The sequence below is a fragment of the Manis javanica genome, chromosome 1 (genome assembly GCF_040802235.1).
Source record: "Manis javanica isolate MJ-LG chromosome 1, MJ_LKY, whole genome shotgun sequence".
Lineage (NCBI taxonomy): Eukaryota > Metazoa > Chordata > Mammalia > Pholidota > Manidae > Manis > Manis javanica.
The window spans coordinates 197360293-197383056 of record NC_133156.1 but is presented as its reverse complement, the minus strand read 5'-3'; the positions used below and the strand labels follow the sequence as shown (position 1 = coordinate 197383056).

Sequence of the window (22764 nt, the reverse complement as noted above, 5' to 3'; positions counted from 1 at the left end):
CTGTTTCTGCTTATGCTCTGAACCCATCATATCTGGTAAAGTAATGAATCAGAACAAATCTTTACTGCTTTGTTAATGTATTGTACACTTTCCAGTTAGGTGTAGATTGTAAAAAGTGCAATGCTACTCCAGTGACTTCTCTCATACTGAGAACCTAGAATGTTTTAATGAAACACTGTTCTTTTAGAACACTGTTCTCCCAGACCCCATAATTTGTACTGCACATAGTTTGGCTCTTTATTAGTGATGCCATTATGAATCATTATTGGCTGCTTATGGGCAAATGATTATCTTCAAGATTATTTTAGTGGCTAAAATACTTAATCCCTAGCACTCATTTGTATAATGAGTGCTGTATAACCTGTCAAATGATTGTAAATACATTATTTTAATTGACTTCATAACAGAACTGAGGTGGTGTATTTTAGAGATGCTGAGTCCTTTCTGATCTCACATAGCTAAAATGGGTACTTGGCCCTCATGGGTACTTGGTACTTGGATCAATTACTGTGTTCTTTATGTAGTTCATAGTTGTTCCTTTCTATCTAACCAACTGTTGTCAGTCCTCCATCTCTCTCTGATGAGTGGGCCATACTGCTCCATCCTATGTGATGAGAAATTAGCAGCCTAAGCCCTTTTTCTGGTCTAGACTCTGGCCCTGACAGTTGGTTCTTCTATTAGAGCTTCACAGAATGTGATCTTTGGACCACCTGTACAAGAATCCCCTGGGGTCTCTTTAAAAATGCAGATGTCTAGACCCAATTTCAGACCTAGTAAATCAGAATCTCTCAGGTGGGCCTAGGGAATATGCATTTTAAACAGTTGCCACAGGTGATTTGACACTCGAGGTTGACAAAGAGTTTTCTCTTTCCTGTTCCCAAAATGCAAACAAAACTCCTGCAAACTGTTTGATAGCTTTTCTTAAACAATAATAAATTGTATTGGCAGATATGTTTTCAGTTCCTTGGAGGACTGAAAATATGGTCAGGTTAAAATGATGACCTAAAGGATTATTTTTGGTAGGCTCAGTTAGTGCCAGATCAGTGCCTGTGCCTTATGTATAGGAATATTAACCTCTATGATTATGAGATCTGTTAGCCATATTGAATTGCAGTTGATTATTAAACATTCTCATACTTAAAATGAAGCATTTTATAATTCTTTTAATTTTAAAGCTATCTCAAAGTGTCTAATTAGCATTGTGGAGAACTATAGAAAATTAGATGAAAAAAAACTGACCCTAAATCAATCACAGTTTGTTTACCCTGAATGGGTAATGAAGTTAAAAGTATGACACCAGTTTGTTCTCAATGGCTGTGGTTAATTATGAACTCTCTATTTGACCTAAACTATACATATGGTGATAAAACATTTGTTAGCAATTCCTGACTCATACCTAGAGCCAAATCTTCCACTTTTCATTCTGAGCGGGTAACATTGTGTTCTAAATGTTAGGATAGAGTCTTGGCAATTGGACTGGTATCTGAAAAAAGGCAAAAACACATAAATGACTAACATAACTTTTAATTTTTTAATAGATTTTTGATATTTCCTGGGATCCATATCAGCCAAACAGAGTGGTTAGCTGTGGAGTAAAACATATAAAGGTAAAGTAGTTATTTAAAAAATTTTTTTGTACTTTGTGTGAAAAGAATTATATATATAAAATTTGGTATTGAGAAATTGTTTGACTACATTTTTTTCTTTGTTTTTCATTGAAGTATCATTGATATACAATCTTATATTGGTTTCTAGTATACAAATATACAACACAGCGGTTCAGCAGTTACACATATTTTTAAATCCTCACCCCCACTAGTATGGCTAGTATTTGTCAACATAGGAAGATGTTACAGAATCACTGGCTATATTCTCCATGCTGTACTTCCATCCCTGTGACCAATTTATATTATGATTGATAATTTTTGTATCCTTTTATCCACCCACCCCAACACTCATGGTAACCAACAGTCACTTTGCAGTGTCTATGATCAATTTAAATTTTTTTCCCTTTAATTTAGAGACTTCTTACCTACTTCTCTGATCTTGGAGGAAGCTGACATCAGCTCATAAGGCTGTCTTTCAGAAATGCAATGTAATGCAGTCAACTGACATGCTTAGCAGGCAGCTGAAAAAGAAACTTTATGTGAATTATGTAGAAGTTGAAGACTCATATTTGTAGGACTGCATGTTTTCAAAGAGTTGTGATTTCAATTTTGTGAATTAAGTTTTTATATTATGATGAATGCTTACACATATTGCATGTCAAAACTTTTTTTTTTTGACATGTTGCTATGCTCTCTTAGTAGAAAGGTGCTATGTTGTGAGAAATAGAAGGTTACTGGTACAAACCAACAGAGGCAATTGGTTTTTAAATGCCTCTGTCTTCCTCCAGACTACACAGCCTGAAATATTACTAGTGGCCCAGGACCTACCTATGGCTATTCGCTTCTTTCTATTTTGTTATACAGGTAGCAAAATCAATACCATCAATGTCTTTGGCTCTGACATAACAAAAATTTCTTCTGAGTCCTGGGATGTGAGCCAGGATCTTCTGTCTATAGGTTTGTAGATAAGATAAATTTAAGTCCATGAGTAAGAGTGTAAGGTTTACTTATATTTCTGTGGGAACAAAAATGGTGCATTTCTGTATGAACAGAGTAGATATCTATATTATTCTTCCAATCAACTCCTCGTTTCCCAATTCTTTTGTTCTTTTAGTCTAGTTTTTCATTATCCTTTGTATTGTTCCTCCTTAATGGTGAGAAAGGGATAGATGATAAAATGCTCAAAAATAAACATAGCAATAAACATGCAAATCTTACTTAAAGACTATTACAAAACTTTACAGAGGAATATAAAAGAAGACTTGAGCAAATGGACACACAACCTTGATTCTGGATGTGAAGTCTCAAAATTATAAATGCAAATTAATTTATATTTAGTACTAGTCCAATTAAAATGTCTTTGTTGCTGCTACCTGACATTTTCTCCGTACATAACTCTAAATTAATCTGGAAGGATAAAAGAATGACAATAACCAAGAACTTTGGGATTAAAAAAGAATTATAAAGAAGAATCTGAACTATTTACTAAAGCATTTTATGAAATTGCAATAATGAAAACGGCATTGTAACTGAATGCAAAGGGTTCATCTCTTGGTGACTGTTAGCTCATAAGACTTAAATGAACCAGATTACAAGAAATGAAAATTTATTACCTGCACCAAGGGAAATACTAGGGGTAGCTACCATAGCAGTGCCTCCCCAAAGTACAGGGCTGTTCTTTTATAAGCACAAGCCAGTTCTCACTTAGGTCCACCATGCAAATAAAGTGAAAACTCAGTACACTTCTAATTGGCACAGGATTATGCAAATAAGATGAAAACTCAATGCATTTCTGATTGGTGTACAGAAGAGGAGTAATGATTGGCTAAATGTCTCAGCCGCTGGCAACAGGGAGGGGTTCTCAAGGCTGTAGTCAGAGGAGCACTTGCTCTCCTGAGACCTGAACATCTTGTTCTGCAAAACAACTAAGCAGAGAATGTTAACTTTCCCTCTAAGTTCCCCATTAACCTTTCTTCTGCCTAACTATGTGATCACAGTGTAAGACTGGGATAAGGATAAACAACAACAAAAAGAAAGAAAGCTGAGAAATGGACCTTAATATGTATGACAATTTAAAATATAATAGTATCTCTGACAGTGGGCAATAGAACAATTTACCTATTTGGGGGGAGAAGTAATATATCATTACTATATATACCGTATACTAAAATAGATTCTTTACGCATTAAAGAGTTAAATGTTAAAAAAAAACCTGTAACTAAAGGAATATATCAGTAAATATTTAACTGCTCTAAAGTTGTAGAAAGACCTTTCTAAATGTAAAAGCAAAGAAAGATACCATAAATTATAATGTAGATTCAACTGAATAAATATTATTCTACCTTGCACTCCCTGCCCCCATCCCACCCCACAAGAAACAAGAGGCAAACCTTGTTTCCAGCAAAGTAAGCAACAAGCATGGCTTATTCTTAAAATGTAAAGACCTCTAGCCAATCTGTAGAATGGACAAAGAACATAGATAATTGACAAAAACAGAAGTATTGTTTGCCAAGTTCTAAATCTCATTAATTTTAAAATAACAATGTTAATCTATCAAAATTATGATTGAAATGTACCCACTGCTGGCAAAGATTTAGTGAATAAACAGTCTCAAACCTTGCAAGTGGAAGGGTAAATAAGTATCAGAAATGAGTATTTCTGGTCTTTCAGTCTAGAAATCTGTTAATATCTATCAATAGCCTTAAAAATGTTGATACTCTTTGAACCAGTAATTTCATTCCAATTTTAGTACATGTGCTATCAACGTGAGCAAAGACAGTAATTCCATATCTTGGAATTCAGCCCAAGGAAATTATTAGGAATGTGAACCAAATGCTGATTCACTGCTGAATAACTTAACAACAAATAAAGCCAAACAAAAGAAGACCTGAAAACACCTAACTGCTCCCAGGTGGTGAACTGAAATATGGTATATCCATATGGAGAAATACTGTGTGATCATTATAAACTGTGTTTTAAATGATGATTTAATGTTATTAGGTCAAGATCTATTTATAGTCTCCTGGGTGGGATAAATTTGTAGCTTTTTGTTTTTGTCTTTAAAAGTTTAGTATATTTTTGTGTAGGAATTAAATTGGGAGGATATCGCAAATTGGTAAACAGTTATTTCTGGGTAGTGAGTTGATGGATGATTTTTAAATTTTCCCTTTTTTAAAAAAATTACTTTATGATAACATGTATTACTTCCAAAATAAGAAAAAGTAAGTAAGGAAAAAGCAGGGGAAAAAAAGATAATTCTATAGGTTCTACTCTTCAAAGATATTCCATGTCCTACCAGCACCTTAGGGCTTCAAAAACACCTTGTAATCCTTGTGCAAAGACCTGAGAGTATGTTAGCTGAATATAGGTAACTTTTTGCTGTCAGCAGCAGTTGAAGGATCCTTTCTTATGACTCATACAGTCCACCTGAAAGACTCATTAAATTTGATAAACATTAGTTGAGTTTGTACCATGTGAAGGTATTAAAACTGACCCTATTTTTAATTTGCTGGGAGTTTATCAATTAAAATATTAGAACATTCTGCAAGAAAGACAAAACCACAATTCTCTAGGGCTAAAGGAGTGATCCACTGGTTAGAGAAATGGTAAGTGTTTCAGGAAGGGAATGCAATTTGAGCTGAGCCTTGGCAGGTGGGTGGGTTTGGTAGGAGGGTTTGGGAGGCAGCAGAACCAAGGGGAGGGGTTGCACTTCCAGCAAGAATTCCCAGGAAGAGATTGGTCACCCATGGACTCACGGACTAAGAAGCAGAAAAGTCCTTGGTCCATAGTATGTTCAAAGATTATCAATATTTTCATCACCAAAGAACTTCTTTTCTTAAATTTCTTTCCAGGGAACCAATATTTTGAAAGATTTTGGCTAGTAAAATACTCTGCAGCTATTAAATAGTAATTCCCTTAACAACTTTTATTATTCAAAGATATGTCTGCCAACATGGGTTTCTGATCAGACTGATGTATAGCAAAGGCACTGCATTCTTTCAGCCACAAGCAGAGAAATACATAAGCTCACAATGAGCCAGATTTCCATTAGACTGTGGCTACTCCCTGGAATCTGGGACCTTGACCCCAGAGCCACCATCCAGCCTGCCTATTATACAGTGAGGGAGCCAAGACCTAGGAGGCATTCGACTTTGAATCCTGATTCTAATTCCCTCTAATTCCCTCTTCTTGATTCTGAGAAAGCTGTTTAATCTCTCTGAGGATAAATTTCTTCCTTTTTTTTAAAAAAAAAGGAGGGGTGTGGGATGATCACTACCTTCTAACTTTGAGTTACATTGAATGATGTGAGGAGCCAGTTGTGGCACAATAATGTTAATTTCTGTCCCCATTTCCTAGAATCATGAAAATGGAGGCACAGAAAAGACTTAAACTCTGGCTCCTGGTGTAGAGCTTTTTCTACTTCAAAATTATTTCCTTAATGACTTTATCTTGGTTTAACTTTCCCCCCACCCAAACCCAGGTTATTATAAATAATAGATTGGCTGCTTAATTGATATAATTCTCCAGCTTCTTCCCTGTTTCTTTTTATCTTCAGTTAACTCTTTCAGTCAGTTAATTCTAAAAGCAGAGACAGACAAAGCCTGGACCTTCATTTGAAAATACAAAGAGCTGCTTTTCCTGTTAAATTTGCTAATTATGTTTTAGCTGACTAACACATTTTTTCTAAGCAAAAAAAACAATTTTTACCTAAAATGGAAGAATCTACAAATGCCCATTTAGCCATTCTTGATTAATTTTGTTAAGAAAGAAATCCACAACAAATTTTAGCAGACTTCAACAAATTATTTTCACTCTATTTTTTACATCCAGTTCCATCCCTATCTTTTTTCCAAAACCTGACTTACGTATGAATAATTCCAGTCACAAGTTGACTGCAAAAATCTTTGATGCACTCCAAGAAAATATTTTTCTGTGAAATTTTTGTAGGTAGGATGAAATCCTTTCTGGTTTTGCAAATCTCCAGTGTTTGGCAAACAGGCAAATGACAAGTACCTGAAGTGAATGCTTGAAAAACGGTAGCAGTTGAGTATTTGCTTGGTTGGTTTTACAGCAGATGAGTCTACCAGGTTTGTGGATATTGTTGGACCTTTTCCAGTCTTGAATCATAGGCAGAAGGGACCTTTGAAATTACCTAGGGCCAGATGAACTCCAAGGTACTTGCCAGTTCTCACAAAATTTGCATTACCATCTGTGAATGGAGACTGGAAAAGATAAACAATGTCTCTTCATTTGATGTGAATTTAATATGTTACTACTCTAAACCATCACTGTATTCCAAACAGAAAGTGCTTCTCAAGAAGAAAGAACATTTTGGTGATTGTCCACTTTGTGCAGAAAGTCTTGTACCTCTCCTGGCATTATATCTATATATGCCTTTTCAAAGAATCATTTGACTATCTGGAATGTAACATTTTGGGTATTTTACCATCTGTCTAGGTGATTTTATCAGAAACATGTGTTTCTGAGAATAATGGTCTCTATTTTTGTGGTTACCCATCTAGAAATATTGCAAGAACTCAGATCAGAAAGTGCACATTGCAAGTTAAAGGGATAATAATTACAAAACAATTACTCTCCTTTTACTCTTTATGGGGAGATATAGTGAGAAAGGAAAATGCCTGACTTAAGTGTCACCACAAATAGCAAGTTCTTTGGTATGTTTGGACAACCAGCATTTGTTTGCATCTAATAGTTGGTTCAGGTTCAGTGTTAATATTTAAATGTTAAATGTGTTTCCAAAGCTTATAGCTATTTTTTTCCCCAGACCTTCTTATTCTTTCCTTATATACTTTAATGCCTTTTCATATAAAAAATAATACCCCAAGAAATGAATCACTGGAAATGAATGACACATTCCTTCTTAATGAGAAAAAAATCCTGTATTGTCTCAAATGGTTGCACAATTGCCTGTCATCCTCCTTAAAGGCAACCTCCTCCTCAGCTGTCTGAGTCCTGGTCCTCTTGGGTGGTACAAACATCCCAGTACTGATTCTTTGAATATCCAACTCCTCTGAGAGGACCACCATTTTTCTTCTACTGCAGGCACTATTAGGGCTGTCACTGATTTTTTTCCTTCACACATTTCCTGTCACCTGGATTTGCCTAATCCCGCTGTCCTGAACTCCAGTGCAATTTCTTTTCTCATCACTGATCCAAATAGTACTCTTGCTCATTCCAATTAGTTCAACATAGTTCTCTCTCCTTGAATTCCCTTGTCACTCATACATAGTTTGAATATGTTGCCTGAAAAATATCTCTGGCTTTATATATATCTTCTTAATTCGATTTAAAATTCTCAAGGCAAATATCAAGACTTCATTATTTTCTCATATATACCCCCATTTGAGCCCTTACCCTCTGTAAGCCACTTAGCCCTTCTCCCCTAACTTCCAAAGGGATATAATAATATCTGACTTAGCCTATTCTCAACAGTTTTATGAAGATCAAATAAGTGTAAAGGGCCTTAATATATGTGGCAGTAAAGTCATACCAGTGTATACATTTAAAAAAACTGTCAGAGCAAATATTTAATGTTTCTATAACCAGGGTAGTCTCCCTGCTGCCTTCTGTAAAGTAGCTCAAGCTTCATGCTTAAGGTCTTCCACATGATAAACTATGCAACTCAAACTGAAAAACCTACTCAGTTATTTGGCTATGTGGAAAGATAACTCATATCCAGAAACATATTTCTAAATAACATTTCCACAATGAAGATGCAAAACATTTTTAGTTAGGAAGAAATTATTTCTGTATACATCAACAAATTCCTAGAAGATATATCAATGTGTTAATAGGAGGTTGTGGATAATTTGTTTTCCTCTTTATGCTTTTCTGTATTTCTGAACTTGAACTACATTTCTATTTCTGTACTTTTAAACAGTGAACTCACACTGTTTCTATAATTTGACAAAGAATCAAAAATGTGATGGTACATCTACTTTATTCCAACTCTGAGAACATTGGTATTTTGTATTAAATCATCAGTGAACAATTAGCAAAGGTTTGGAATTTGGGAACTTCAGAAGTTATTAAAATATCTATACAGGTTCTTCTTATGCTGCTTGTAATTGGCTAAAGAAGTTCTGCAGTTCTCTGTTGGTTGCAGTGACACAAGTTAAATGATGTGTGCCTAGTTCAGCTATTATATAAGTGCGCCTACCTAGTTAAAAAATTATGTAAAATGTACTGAAATACAGGCAAACAAATACCAATAATGTAATACATCGGAATACTCTATCTTTGGATCTATTTATTTAATTCCTGTCTAGTTCTGGACACTATGTGGAAATGCCCTAACTGCAAAAAGAGGGATATTTGGCAAAACAGGGGATCTTCAGACCATCCTTTGCCTTGCATGTGCCAAAGATGATATCACCTATTCTGGTGCTTTAAATGGTGACATCTATGTCTGGAAAGGGCTCAATTTAGTCCGCACCATTCAAGGAGCACACAGTGTAAGTATTCCCATATGGAAATCTGGAAATAATTTGTTAAGTAAGGTCACAAATCTCTATTTTTTCCTGTTGCTTTAGGATTGGCAGACTCTGCTAAACGCTCCCTAAACATTCACAAAAGATTTTCCAAATTATTTTTGTTCATCTAAAATAAATATTTCAAAAGCACAATAATTTAGTTAGCCTTCACCTCAATTATTGACTGGCTGGTTAGTGTTATTAAAATCTGGAAGACTAGTACTGTTTCATCTTGTAGACAAGCATGTTTCAAACTGTAATGTGCCTATGAATCTCCTGGGTATCTTGTTAAAATGCAAAGTCTGACTCAGTGGTGTGGGATGGTGTCACCGCTGCTGGCCTGTGGCTCATAGTTGAATAATAAGGGTGTAGATAACTATTATTTTCTCATTAGGTAGTAGGGTAGATTTTCCTCATGGAATGAGTAAGTGTCACCTTCATGTCTGCATCACAAGCTCTTAAAATGCAAACAAACCATAGATAAACTCTTTCAATAGTCTGCTCTGTAAGAACAAGGGCAAACTTTACTTCTGACATCTCAGCTCTTTTTTTAATCATATATGAAAATGGCTACATTGCTGTATCTACAGATGGCAATATGGAAATGCCCAGAAGAATGGGAAGATGATATGGGAGCTAAAGCCTATTATAGTAACTGGGAATTTGGTAATGCTTTTTGGAAACTCAATAGACCTTTAGCTTATTGTCTCCAAATTGGCCACCTATTACTCTTAATGTGAAGAAAAGTTTAAGCAATTTATAATGAAAGAGCTATGACATTTTAGATCTTTCACTGTCTTGTATAATGAAGACCAATTTTCTTGGCTTCACCAATTATGAAACAGTTTTTAGGACAAGAAGTCAGTGTTTGTCCTTATGCATAAAAGCAGCTGCTTTAGAAACCTAATTTCTCTTTATATTGGATCATATGTCAACATTATTCTTTTATAACACTTTTGAATGGGCCAAATAAAAGATTTTCCTGTGGAAAAGCATCTTTATGATTTGAAAGCTATTTCCGATGTGAAAAAGCATATTCAAAGGATGTTTAGCAGGCTAAAACAAATGTGATTTATGCTTTTAATTAGGCTTGGATAGTGCCTTCTTGGGCTCATTGAGATGCATTTCAGGTACCTTTGTACCTGAAAGGGTGTTTATGTTCCTAGTCTACATATCTTTACTTGGTTATTTTTGGCAGCAATTTATTTATTAGCAATTTATACAAGACACCTCCATCATTGTCTGCTTTTCTTAATAAGGATCAGTTGTCATATAAACGAATTTATGATCTCCATACCTGATATATTCAAGGAATTCCTGAATGATTTTTTAAATTTATAAAACTACCACCAGTTTAGTGATAGCAAAGGAACACTTGAACTAGTTTGCTTTGATAGTTATGATGAATTCTTAACCTAAATAACTGATATTGTAAATGGCTGCTTGTTCTATTAGGATTTCAGGAGAGAAAAAAGGATTCTTATCTATTTTTGTTTTGATTTTGCTTTGCTTTGCTTTTAATCCTCAAGACCCAACTCTAATGACTATTTCGAATGACTGTAGCATTGAGTACTATCTGCCTTAACCCACAGGCTGGAATCTTTAGCATGTATGCTTGTGAAGAAGGCTTTGCCACCGGTGGACGAGATGGGTGTATACGATTATGGGATACTGATTTCAAACCAATAACCAAAATTGATCTCAGGGAGACAGAACAAGGATATAAAGGTAAAATATATATTAATACTTATGCATAACCCTGAGTGTTAAAAACAGTGTCAAGTTCTGTATTTATATTTGTTTCTCTGTACTCCACCTTATTCCATAAAGGATTTAAGGCAGTTGACATAAATATGTTGAATGCAAGATAAAAAATATGTTAAAAATAAATGGATACCCCTTTTTCCTAATTTGCATGAAAGTATCTGTATGTACTAGCAATGATCCTGCTGTAAAGATAAACGATATAAGGGTAAAACTACTGAAAGGTATCCTGGGAGATGGGGCTTTCAGTTGTAAAACTGGAAAGTTATGGGCAACTTGGTTACCCTAAATATAACTGCACCCAGCCTCTGAGAAGAAATAAGGAAATAAATAATTGGTGAGAAAACAGGACAAGAAAATTATTTTTTAAAAAACTTTTAAAATAATAGTTAACCATAGTTGTAGGAGTTATGAGCATGGGCTCAGGTCATGGGGCCTTGGGTTCAAACCCAAGCTTCACCTATTACAGATTTGAGACCTTGGTGAAATTTCTTAACATCTCTGGGCCTCAGGGATGCAAAACAGGGATAATACTAGCACCAACCTCACTGAGTTTTATGAAGGTAAAATACACTTGCAAAGTAAAATACACTTGCCTAGAATCGTGCATAGTCAGCACTCAATAAATGTTAGCTATTGTTAAAATACATTGATTATGTGTACCTGAGAATACAAAGCAGTTTATATACTTCTTTTTAAATTCCTAAGATGATAGGCTTATTATCTCATTTTCACATATAAAGAATTTGGGGGTGAGAGGGTTTCAAATGGAAATGGAAATAGGAAAGGCAAGGTGAAGTCAGGAGTGACAACAGCTCACAAGCGCTGGCAGGAAGCCCTGTCCACTCACTTCAGCTGGGCTCTTGTGCGCTTGTGGCTCCTGCTGTCAGCGCTGGAGAGGGTGTCCTCTGTGCCGTGGGGCATGGTGGCCACGAGATGAAAACTACCTGCTGCTCAGGTGAAGGAGAGTTACGCCCAGTGCCGAAATAAGAAATTTCCTGAGAATCTTCCTAGAGAGGACTCTGACATGAGACCCAAAGGCATCAAAAGGCCTGAACTGAGCTGTTCTGGGTGGTTGTTCATGAAGCTTGTTGATGCAGGCTGGTGGCAGTGTGGCCACAGAGGTTTTTCCACAGGCCAGATCATGCAGCTGTGTTTGGAGCTCTCTTCTGACCTGGGGTAGATTCCAGAGGACTGAGAGAACAATGCACAGACTACCTATTTTTCAGGCCATCCTTCTTAAATAATGTTGTTTTTAACCAAACTTTCTGTATAATTAAGCAACAGGGAAGTGAACTGGATATTGTATTTCCTACATGTACCAAGAGTCCACCTTCTGTAAATATCTGTTAAATACAAAAAGTATGTTTTCAGCCAGCCGATCTGGAGATTAGATAGCTGTTTTCTTAATGGAAGCTCAGGATTGTAGAGTGAATATACTTCTGAACACCAAACATAGGGGTTCGACATAGGAAGTTGTAGAATGTAGTGTCCACTACAGTGCATTGACAGGGAGATAGTCAAGGCCTTTAAGTTCTCGGCCACAGAGTGTGGGCCAGTGTCACTTTATCCAGAAAAATACCCAAGCAGATAAAGCAAGCAAGCACCTATAAGAGCAAAGTAAAATATTAGTAAAGCAACCAACATTTGGCCTTGCTTTATCCTTTAAGCAAGAAACTCCTTGGTATATACTTTAAGGTAAACTGGGAGCAAAACATATACTTAGATAACGGATGAGTGAAATTATTGGATGGGATTGTAGGCCATAAACTAGCTAGATATTGGGGAGCATGAACCAGAAATTGTTTCCTTTTTGGCAGTCACTTTATCCAGCTCATCCAAAAAATTGGATCATATAACTAAGGTATAAATTTTAAAGTCTGAGGATCAGGACAGAAACCGTATTTACCCTGCTATACTTTTCTACTTGATACAATATCCCTGATTTTAGGCTCTCAAAAGACAGTTCAGGAGCTGGTTCAGAATGAGCATCTATATACCCAGGGGTTTGTATTGTTTGCACACAGCTAACCCCATTGCCACCTCCTGTTCCCAGGGTCAAAAGAAGACAGCCAGGGACACCTTCCATTTTGTATCAGTCTCAGCAGATTCCCCCACACCCTCTCTTGCCAAGATCAAAGCAGGTACAGGATACACAGCAGACAGGCTAGTCTCATAGATGTAGCCTATAGCGCCTAGGCCTACCTCATCAGGAAGGGGTTGGCATGCATTTTTGGATAGATGACCAGCAGGACAATAGCTTTTATTTCCAAGGGAGTAATGGACTGCTTTTAAGAGGTCATACCAACCACCCTGCAATTTGAGCTCAAGGGAGCCATGAGAAGGGTGCCATTCCCAATTGGTTTTGTTTAGTTCTTCCATTTGGAATGTATTCCTCTGTCTTCTCATTCTGTCTGACTTGTTATTTCTATGTATTAGGTAGGTCAGCTACATCTCCTAGTCTTGAGGGTCATGGCCTTATGTCGAAGGTGTCCTAAAGGGCCCAGAAATGCAATTCCCCCAGTCACCACAACCAGGAGCTGCAGGGGTATCTTCTGGGCCATGTGTGCCCTCCTGATGTGACTGGGCCACCACTGCTGCAGCAGGCTGGGACCCCACCCCAGGGAAGGAGTTGCTTTGGAGGGGTGCAGTCTCAGCTGAGGCTGCCCACTAGGTGTGGTGGGGGTGGAAACTGCTTTGGAGGGATGCCAGTCTTGACCAAGGCCACCGGCCAGGTGTGGTAAGGGAGGAGCTGCTTTTGGAGAACCCCCTGCTAGGGCAGGTGGGTAGGGTGGGACAGGTCTGTAAAGTAATACCAGGGTGTAGCCAGCAGTGCTAGCAAGGTAGATGGAGAGGGTCAGAACTGGAGCCTGCCAGTGTCAGGCCAGCTAGGCTGAAGGAGGGTAAGAAAATTGGTGTCTGCCAGCACTTCTGTTCCTGAAGGAAGTTTCTATAGGAACCTGCCCCTCCAGAACATGCCCTAAAATTTGTCAATAAATCTTCATTTATGGCCCAGTGTCGCGGTCCAGCCGCGCCTAGTCGAGCAGGTCCTGAAGTGCGGAAGGGGGGCGAAGAAAACAAAGAAAGACAGAAAGAACTGGGAGGGCTGATGCTCCCAGGCGTCGCCAGCAAAACTTTATTGAAGGTCCAGGGTTTATATAGTGCAGTGGGGTTACATGATTCCAGGACATAGCATTATCCAATAGACTATCAGGCACAGTATTGACGTCAGCAGTAGCCGGGCAAAGGTAGGCTCAGCAGGGTTCCAGTTAGTTGCTTATGGAATGCGTAAACAGAATGTTCTTTGTTCTCCATTCCTGCCACATCGGCAAGTGGGGGAAGGGCATAGCCAGAAGCAGGGGCGGTGTTTCCACACATCTTCAACGTTTCCCTATTTTCAGAGTGAGGAGTCTTGGCTCGTCTTGGAGGACAAGATATGTTTCTGTGGACAGATAACTTCCAAGGACTGCACTGGTTGTTCTCAAGCTGGTGCTTTCCCATGCTGCGTTCAGACATGGGGGAAGGTGCTTTCCCATTCTGCCTACAAACATGTGAGAAGACAAAGGCGGTCCCCAACAGCCCAGGCACTTTTTAAGCTGCAGCCTCTGTGCTGGGTTTCAGAGTGAGCAAGATTGTAAGCTGGCCCTTGAAGAGTAGAGTCTCAGTTTTCTATAGCCCTCCAGTCCTCCCAGAGTTCTGCCCTGCTGATTTTCAAAGCCAGATGTTATGGGGGTTCATCTGCCCAGTGCAGATCTCCAGGGCAGGGGTTGCTCCATGTGGGGCTTGAACCCCTTGCTCCTTAGGGAGGTCCACCACACCTGTGATATCGCTTGTGGGTCGCTGTGCTGGAGGTTTGGTTCCTGACCAGACTGTGTCTCTGCCCTTCCTACTCTCTAGAAGTAGCTTTTTCTTTCATTTTCAGCTGTGGAAGAGCTGTTCTTCTAGTCTTGAAGTCCTTCTCAGATAAAGTTGTTCTGTATGTAGTTGCAGCCGTGGTGTCTGCCTGCAAGGAGTTGAGCTCAGGAGCTTCCTGCTCCACTGTCTTCCACTCACTCTGAGAGCAGTGTTTAGATGAACTAAGATGAACACTAAACTCAGAAAAATATTAAGTGTTACAGTTTTATTATAGAGAGACAATATCAATCAGTTCTCTTATATCTTTATAGTTGAGGTTGAGCTAATTAAGACATTTCATTTCCAGTGAAAACAATTAACCCTACTTTAGACTGAGTGTCAGCCATCTTAGAGATGTCATGCTCCCGCTGACGGGGAACTGCAGGGCCAGAGCTGATTCTCGGGGCTCCCTGGCCCCTCCCCAAGTCTTAGTCAAAGAAAATGGCCTTTGTAAGCCAGATGGATCGTTCCTAAAACAAAGGGAATACTAGTGTTTTATTTGCACTAGTGACTTGTACACCACTTGTGAGTTACTAGATTTTTGCTGACTGGTGAGTCTGCAAACAAGTTTTCACCAACAGCACAAGCTGATATAAACCAGTGACCTAATTCACCTAGGATCCTGCATTTACAGTTCTGAAAGCCAAAAAACTCAGAGTGCCAAATATTTTTTACAAGAGTAACCAGCTTTTTTTTGTGGGGGGGGAGGAAGTATACATAACAGAATGTAATGTTTTAACTTTTTTTAAGTAGACACATCAGTGGCATTAAGTACATTCACATTGTTGCACAACCATCATAACCTTCTGTTTCTAAAATATTGTTTATCTTCCCAAACTGAAACTTCATAACCACTAAACAATAACCATTCATTGCCCTCTCCTTCTGGCCCCCGGCAACCATTGTTCTACTATTTGTGTCTATGAATTGGCCTATTCCAGGTACCTCATATAAGTGAATTATATAGAATTTGCTGTTTTGTGACTGTCTTATTTCCCTCAGCATAACGTCTTCAAGGTTCATCCATTTTTAGCATGTGTCAAAATTTCCTTCCTTTTTAAGGTTGAATAATATTCTATTATATATATCACATTTTGTTTATGCATTCATCTGTCAATAGATATTTGGGTTGTTTCCATCTTTTGGCTATTGTGAATAATGCCACAGTGAATGTGGTGTGCAGATATTCTTTGAGACCCTGCTTTCAATTTCTTTGTATATATATCCAGAAGTGGAATTATTTATTCATATTGTATTTCTATTTTTATATTTTTAAGGAACTTCCATACTGTTTTGCACAGCAGCTGCACCATTTTACATTCCGGGTTCCAGTTTCTCCACATCCTTACCAATACTTTCTGGGTTTTTTTTGTTTTGTTTTTTGTAATAGCCATGCTGATAGGTGTGAAGTGGTATCTCATTGTCATTTTGATTTGCATATCCCTAATGATTAGTGATGTTGAGCATTTTTCATAAGGTTTTTGGCCATTTATTTATCATCTGTGGAGAAATTTCTATTAAAGTCCTTTGCCCATTTTAAAATCAGGTGTGTTTTTTTTTGTTGAGTAGTAAGAGTTTCTTTATATATTGTGGATATTAACCCCTTACCAGATGTGATTTGTGAATGTTTTCTCCCATAGGTTGCCTTTTCACTCTTTGAACTGTGTCCTTTGATGCACAAATGTTTTTAATTGTGGTGTAGTCCAATTTATGTTTTTTCTTTTGTTACCTATGGTTTGGGCTCATATTAAAGAATTAATTGCCAAGTACAATATATCATAAAGCTTCTTTCTTCCTTTATTTTCCTAAAAGTTTTATAGTTTTAGCTCTTACACTTTGTTCTTTAATCCAGTTTGAGTTAATTTTTGTGCATGGTAGAGGCTAAGGGTCCAACTTTATTTTTTTAAAATATTTTTTTAACTAATTTGTCAGAAAAACTTGAACTTATGAATCTGTTTATTGTCTTCATACATATGAGTATTCATATACTTTACTGCAGAAATAGTTGATTTCATGGTGCTGCCCCAGACCACATGCTGGATGTATTACATGAGTCCAAAACCAAAAATTTTATGAAACAAGATTTAACTGACCCCAGAGAATTTCAGATACGTGGGATATTGGACCCCCAAAAATTCTTCAGTTATCATGTATCCATGATACTGATACAGGTACATGTTAGTTACCATGTAATGTAGTTAATGCACTATCAGTTATTTCATAATATCAAATTCTGGAATTTTCAAGTTGGGAGAGATTTAATGTGTGTTTGTGGAGCTTTCATCTTATGGGTGAGTAGAGAGGCTCAGGGTCACTGGCATCAAGGTAATTGTAGGTTTAGGGCTCTAACTCATATCTCCTAACCAACTCCATGACAGCACATTTTGAATCTGATCATTTTTAAAACACATGTATGATCTGGGTAAAATAATGACACTTAAACAATTTATAGTGGTGGCAGTAAGAGCCAGAAATAATCCTTACAGCAATGCAACCAAAATGAATTTACATCTATTGTGATAAAATACTTTGAATTAATGGTTGTAAATGATTATGTCTAAAGAAACACAGCAATTATTCACACAGTATAAGATGCATTATTCATGTATTTATCCATTCTTTAAACATTTATTAAGCATCTACTAAGTGTCAAATACATGCCTAGGAACCGGATAGGCTATTATAAAAAGCATCCTTTAGACATTTTATCAGAGATTTTGTGTGTTTATTAGAACTTCCAACACATATTTGTTGAATTGTTGCTGTGTCTCATGAACTATAAACTGAATCCAGAGGTAACTTGCCTGAGGTCAGGCAGCATTCCCTCTGTGCTGAGCAAGAGCAGGAGGCTGAAGTCCTCAGGATACAAGAGGCCTCTTCTTAGACTCCCCACCCCCTCACTGCCCCCTCACTGGTCTGTACCACCATCCTTCACATAGATTACTGCAGTTTCTTTATACCAGGTGTCCCTGCTTCAGTTGTTATCCTCAGGATAGTAGTTTCAGGGATTGTTTGAAATTTACATGTGCCAGATAGCATTATTCTTTCTTTGAATTTTACTTTTTTTATTAAAGTATCAATGATATATAATCTTATGTTGGTTTCAGATATACAACACAGTGGTTCAACAGTTGCCCATGTTATTAAATCCTCACCTCCTCTAGTGCAGTTACTATTTATCAAAGTAGTGAGATGTTACAGAATCATTAACTCAGATAGCATTATTCTTTTCTTCAAAATCCTGTAATGATTCCCATTTTCCTCCAAAAAAGACTCAAAGTTGTTAGGATGGCCTTCCAGCCCCTTGCCCCTCCTGCCTCCCTCCCTCTGCCCTGGAGTTTCCTGTCTGACCCAGTCTCTGTACCCCCAGGCTGCTGCCTCTGCCTGCCACACTATCCCCAGGAGTCTGCATGACTACTGCCTTCCTCTTTTTCAAGCCTTTGCTCAGATGAAGCTGCCCTGATGACCTTATTTAAAATTGCAATCCATTCTGCCTCCCCCATCCTAAGCACTCCTGATCCCCGTCTCCTAGATCTACTTTTCACCTTGTAATGAGCAACATTGTTTACCTGTTTATCGTGTTTATGGCTGTTGTCTGTTTCCACAAGGGCAGGAATCTTTGTTCATTCTTGCCTCCCTTGTGCTTAGAACAGTGCCTGGCATGTGCAGGCGCCCTGGAAGCAGCTGCTGGTTGAATGAATGAAGAGTGTGTTGTGTGACTGGCGTGCCGAGCCTTGTGGAGAGTGCAGGTGACAAGGCCGCAGAGGGAGGAACGGACCCTGTCCTTTGTGTCAGCCTGCTGCATTCAAGCTTCACCTCCAAGGGCCAGAAACAGCCACCCGTAGAGAAGCTCAGGGGGCCAGTGTCATGGTCAGATCTCCCCCTCAGACAGACCTTGCTGCCCCGGAGCAGGGGCGGATAGGAGTAGGGCAGGCCTGGAGGTGGGGGCTTGCATCATTATTCCCCACTCTTCATCCTGGTGGTTCTTCCTCAGGGTACACTGAAGGTCATGTGGTGCAGTGGTCCCATCATGGGCGGTTTTGTCTGCAAGAGGGCATTTGGCATTGTCTGGAGACTTTTTTGATTTTCACAACTATGGGGTGCTACTGGCATTTCTAAGTAGAGGCCAGGGACCTTGCTAAACACCTTACAGTGACACCGTGCAGTGACAGCCACCCCGATGAAGAATTCTCCAGTACTAAAGGCTAACAGTGCTGTGGCCAAGCAATCCTGGTGTAGATCATTCAAAAGAGCGACCCTCAGGTCTGAGAACACCCTTATTCACGGCAAAGACGGTGTGCACACTTTCTTGTTCTCCTGGTCCCTTAAATGCTTTTCTTACTCTCCCTCCCATCGCCTCTGTCACCTCTCCCACTGCCTGCCCACGGTTGCCCTTCAGGTCATGCCTCCTGCCTTGGGTCGTCCTGCTGAGAATGTGGGACTATGTGGGCCATGGGAGCTGTGGGTGCCGGTGGTGGAATGTGGTGCCAGACAAGTAGAGGCTGGCAGTCTGCTTCTTTCTTGGGGGGACTCCCCTGCAAACACTCTTCCTGAGCCAGCCTTTTGTACAAACCAGCCTGGGCGTTTCTTCCCTGGGGTGGGAAGCTGTGGGTTTGGTGGTGTGCTTCTATCTTCTGAGGTCCTGTTAGGCTGTGTAGATGCTTCAGAGTTTGTGTGGCTGTAGGATTTTGAATCCATGGAATGAATTTTAAAATAGCCAGGGATCTGATAAGCAGTAACTTTCATGATGACTTCTGCTGGAAATTCTCAGGCGAGAGCCCTTGAAAGCAGCAGGCCTTGGCACTTCATGCTGCAGGTAACCTGCAAACCAATTTAGGACTAGCCCCTGCCGGCCCATGAAGAGACCCTCTGGCTCCCCAGCAGCTCCTGGTACTGAATGCCTGCTCGTGGCAGCCTCTGTGGTAAGCACTCTGCAGGTAGGACCACATTTAATCCTGAGCAGCCCTGGGGGGCCCCAGGCGGGGCCAGCTGTAGGACGAGGTCTGTGTAGTTGCACAGGGCCTTGTGCTCAGAAGGGCCCTGCGCTTGCTTTGTTCTTGCCACTGTGAAATTCTTAATTACTTTTTAGTGAGGGCTCCCACATCACCATTTTGTACTGGGCTCCTCAACTCATAAGGTGAATCCTGTTCTCCAGCCACTTGTGCTCGCGAGTCCCTGGGATGCATGTCTTCCCATCCTCTTGTTTCCTTCAGCTTCTCAAACTGCCTTCAGCGTCCCCCCTAGGCCACCAGAACTGCCGGCAGGGACAGGAGCCACCTGCCCAGCCTCAGACTCTCCAGGGTGCCTTAGCCACCCCCCGACCCTGGCCCCAAGGGGAGGCAAGGGGGGGTTATTCAGAGGTCCTGCTGGCCTTTCCACACCCTCTCCCAGCACTCCCTCTTCTACCTGAGGAAAATATCTGTCCCACTTGTTTTTTAATCTCCTTTTAGCTCTTTACGCAGGGTGCTCCTTAGTGCTGCATCTGTAATAAGGTTAGGGTTACAGGAGAAAGCCATCACCTTGTCTTGTCAGTTTCTGGTGCCATGGCCTGCCTGGGGCATGCCTCTGTGGAAAGAGTGCTTGTGCAAGTGGGAAGACTTGCATTGCCTGAATCCTCATTTTATCTTTTGCTTGCTCACTTTGGGACTTTGGGCAAATAATGTAACTGTCCATGTTGTATTTTCATTATTTATTCAGTCGGTATTTGTATCCCCATCTAGAGCCTGTGGTGTCCGTGGGGCCCATCCGAGTTGCTCAGAGCATCCCCAGGTGTGGGTGTAAAGTGCTGGGTGGAGGGCCAGTGATGCTGGCAAGGATCTTTCCTGCCCCTTTACATGGCTTGCTTGCTTGGCTCAAACTGATTTCTCAAAGTTGCCCTTTCTTTTTGCCATCTGCTCATCAGGCCTTGGGCTCTCTGTTCACCAGGACAGAGCTTTCCAGTGTATGGCGAAGAGCCACTGTGTTAGAATCCTGGTAATGCAGCCTGGAAATCTGAATTTTCAGCTGTCTGCCTGAGAACACACACTAGCTGGAGAACAGCCTGGAAGTGGTTCTCAGCCCTGAGGCACTAAAAATAGCTATGCCTAGCCCCTCTCTAGACTAACTGAGAGGAATTTCTGGGTGGGCATTTCTGGGCATCCATATTTTAAAAACACTTTTCATGTAGATACTGATGCAGAGTAAGGGTTGGAGCAACTGCTCCTGACTCTTTGCTGTGTATCAGGCCCAGAGCACCAGATTTGAGAACAATAGTAAGTACCAGTCCCTTCTGCTGCCAGTGCTTCCTTCTCAGGCCAAGTAACTGGGGAAAAGGCCATTTTATTCTCAAATGGTTTGTTCTCTCCTTGTGTGTTGGACCATAGCCTTTCCTTTTGAGAGTCTGCAGTGCTAGCACCTCAAAATGGTCATAAACAATAACAAATAAGTGGTAACCCAAGGAAATAACTGAGACTCAAGGGAGAGTACATGTAGCAACTTCTTCATAGTTGACCCTTCATGCTGACCCTTCTTGGGGCTGAAATCTGACCATATAGATGGTAAGGTATTCTCTACTGAGATGTGAACTTAATAAAAACGTGCTGGTTAAAATAACAACTTTTATTTATTGATTAATTTCCTAAGCACCAGACACTGAGTTGAGTGTTTGAATATATGATTACATTGAATCCTCATAGCAAGGCTGTGAAGTGTGAGTGCTGATATTCTCTCCACTTTACAGACAGCTAAACTGAAGATTTAAATGATTCAATAGCTTGCTGTATCCCAAGCTGGGAGGGGCTGGGGCTGTAATGTATATCCAGTCCATGTTCTTAACCATTGAATGACCTAGTAGAAAATAAGCAATGTCCTTTAGGTCTCTGTTGATATTCATGAGAACTCACAGGGTACATCTTCCCATGTCCAGATTTGAGAACTGATACAGAGAAGATTAGAAGCCTCCCACCCTCTGTTCTGAATATAAATTCTGGGCAAAGGTTGTTGAGAGTTTGGCCTCAGCCTTAGATTTTTATGAAGTAGGTGGTTGCTCTTTACTGCCATCTACTGGCTATCTGGAACAAGCACAGGCCAGAGTGCCACATTTCTCAGCAGAGTGGCAGGGAAGGCCACGGTGCCACTTTCATCAATTCAGCAAAATGCCTTCAGTTCATAATATCAGGATATTCCAAAATATGCACTTTCCCAAAAGAAAAGAGCATTTCTGTGGTTATAAATAATTAGGATGGTGTTTTCTGGCTCTCTTTACGCTATTGAAAATAGCATATTTTTCTGACCCTCAGAGCAGAAGATAAAGAATAAAAGCTATCTTAATTACTTCCCAATGCAACGGCCACTTTGGCCAACCCAGCTAGGAAGCCATTACAGTACTGTTCTCTGCATTTGCATCAGGGAAAATAAAACCTGTACAGACAGGAGAAGGGCAATCCTGTCAAAACCTTGTCTGAGATCTGCCATGCACTATGGTTTCTCCAGATAAAGCCCAAAACAGAGTGTGGTTTTCGTTAACATCTTGTTTGCAGAACAATTAGATTTAGAAATGATGAAAACAGGACATTATTAGGAAATTTGAAATAGTTCTCTACCCATTGAAGTGTCTTTAGAAAGTAATTCCTGTTTAAAATTGTTATCTTGGAAGTGAGAGCGGTCCGTGCCCTACTTATCTTTGTAGGTAGACCCCTGGGGGTTGACTTGTCTGATGTGACAAAATGCAGTTTATCTGTTCCAAGAACTGAGAATTTGTGGAGAGCCACAGTTGGTCTCTGGGAGAAAATGTCCACAGCTCATTAAGTTTATGTTGTAAACAATGAAAACGTAACAACTCCATCTTCTCATTCTCTCTCCCTTTCTGACCCTGACTATATTAAGTCAGAAATAATGTGTCACTTCAACTTCATTGCCTCTGCCATGTGTAAGATTCTCCCTTAGGTTGGTTAGTTTAGCGGAACCCTTTTTTCCCAATTAAGCCTGCTATAAAACATGGATCATGAGGTGCTGAGGGAAGAGCAGGG

At 39.6% G+C, this 22764-nt stretch overlaps 1 protein-coding gene across 11 annotated transcripts in view; it reads left to right on the top strand.

Annotated features, from left to right (window-relative positions):
• The window catches only part of EML6 (EMAP like 6), a 309966-nt gene that overhangs the window by 115415 nt on the left and 171787 nt on the right, over window positions 1-22764 (top strand). For 10 of the 11 annotated variants that reach the window (XR_012121243.1, XR_012121246.1, XR_012121255.1 and 7 more), the window contains exons 5-7: window positions 1539-1607; window positions 8897-9082; window positions 10693-10828. Coding sequence is in view for 7 of the 11 variants with exons in the window: in XM_073213154.1 (XP_073069255.1) it covers window positions 1539-1607; window positions 8897-9082; window positions 10693-10828 (391 nt within the window). In the remaining 4 variants the exon portion in view is untranslated. The remainder of the gene's footprint in view (window positions 1-1538; window positions 1608-8896; window positions 9083-10692; window positions 10829-22764) is intronic. The other variant, XM_073213163.1, reaches the window with a different exon arrangement.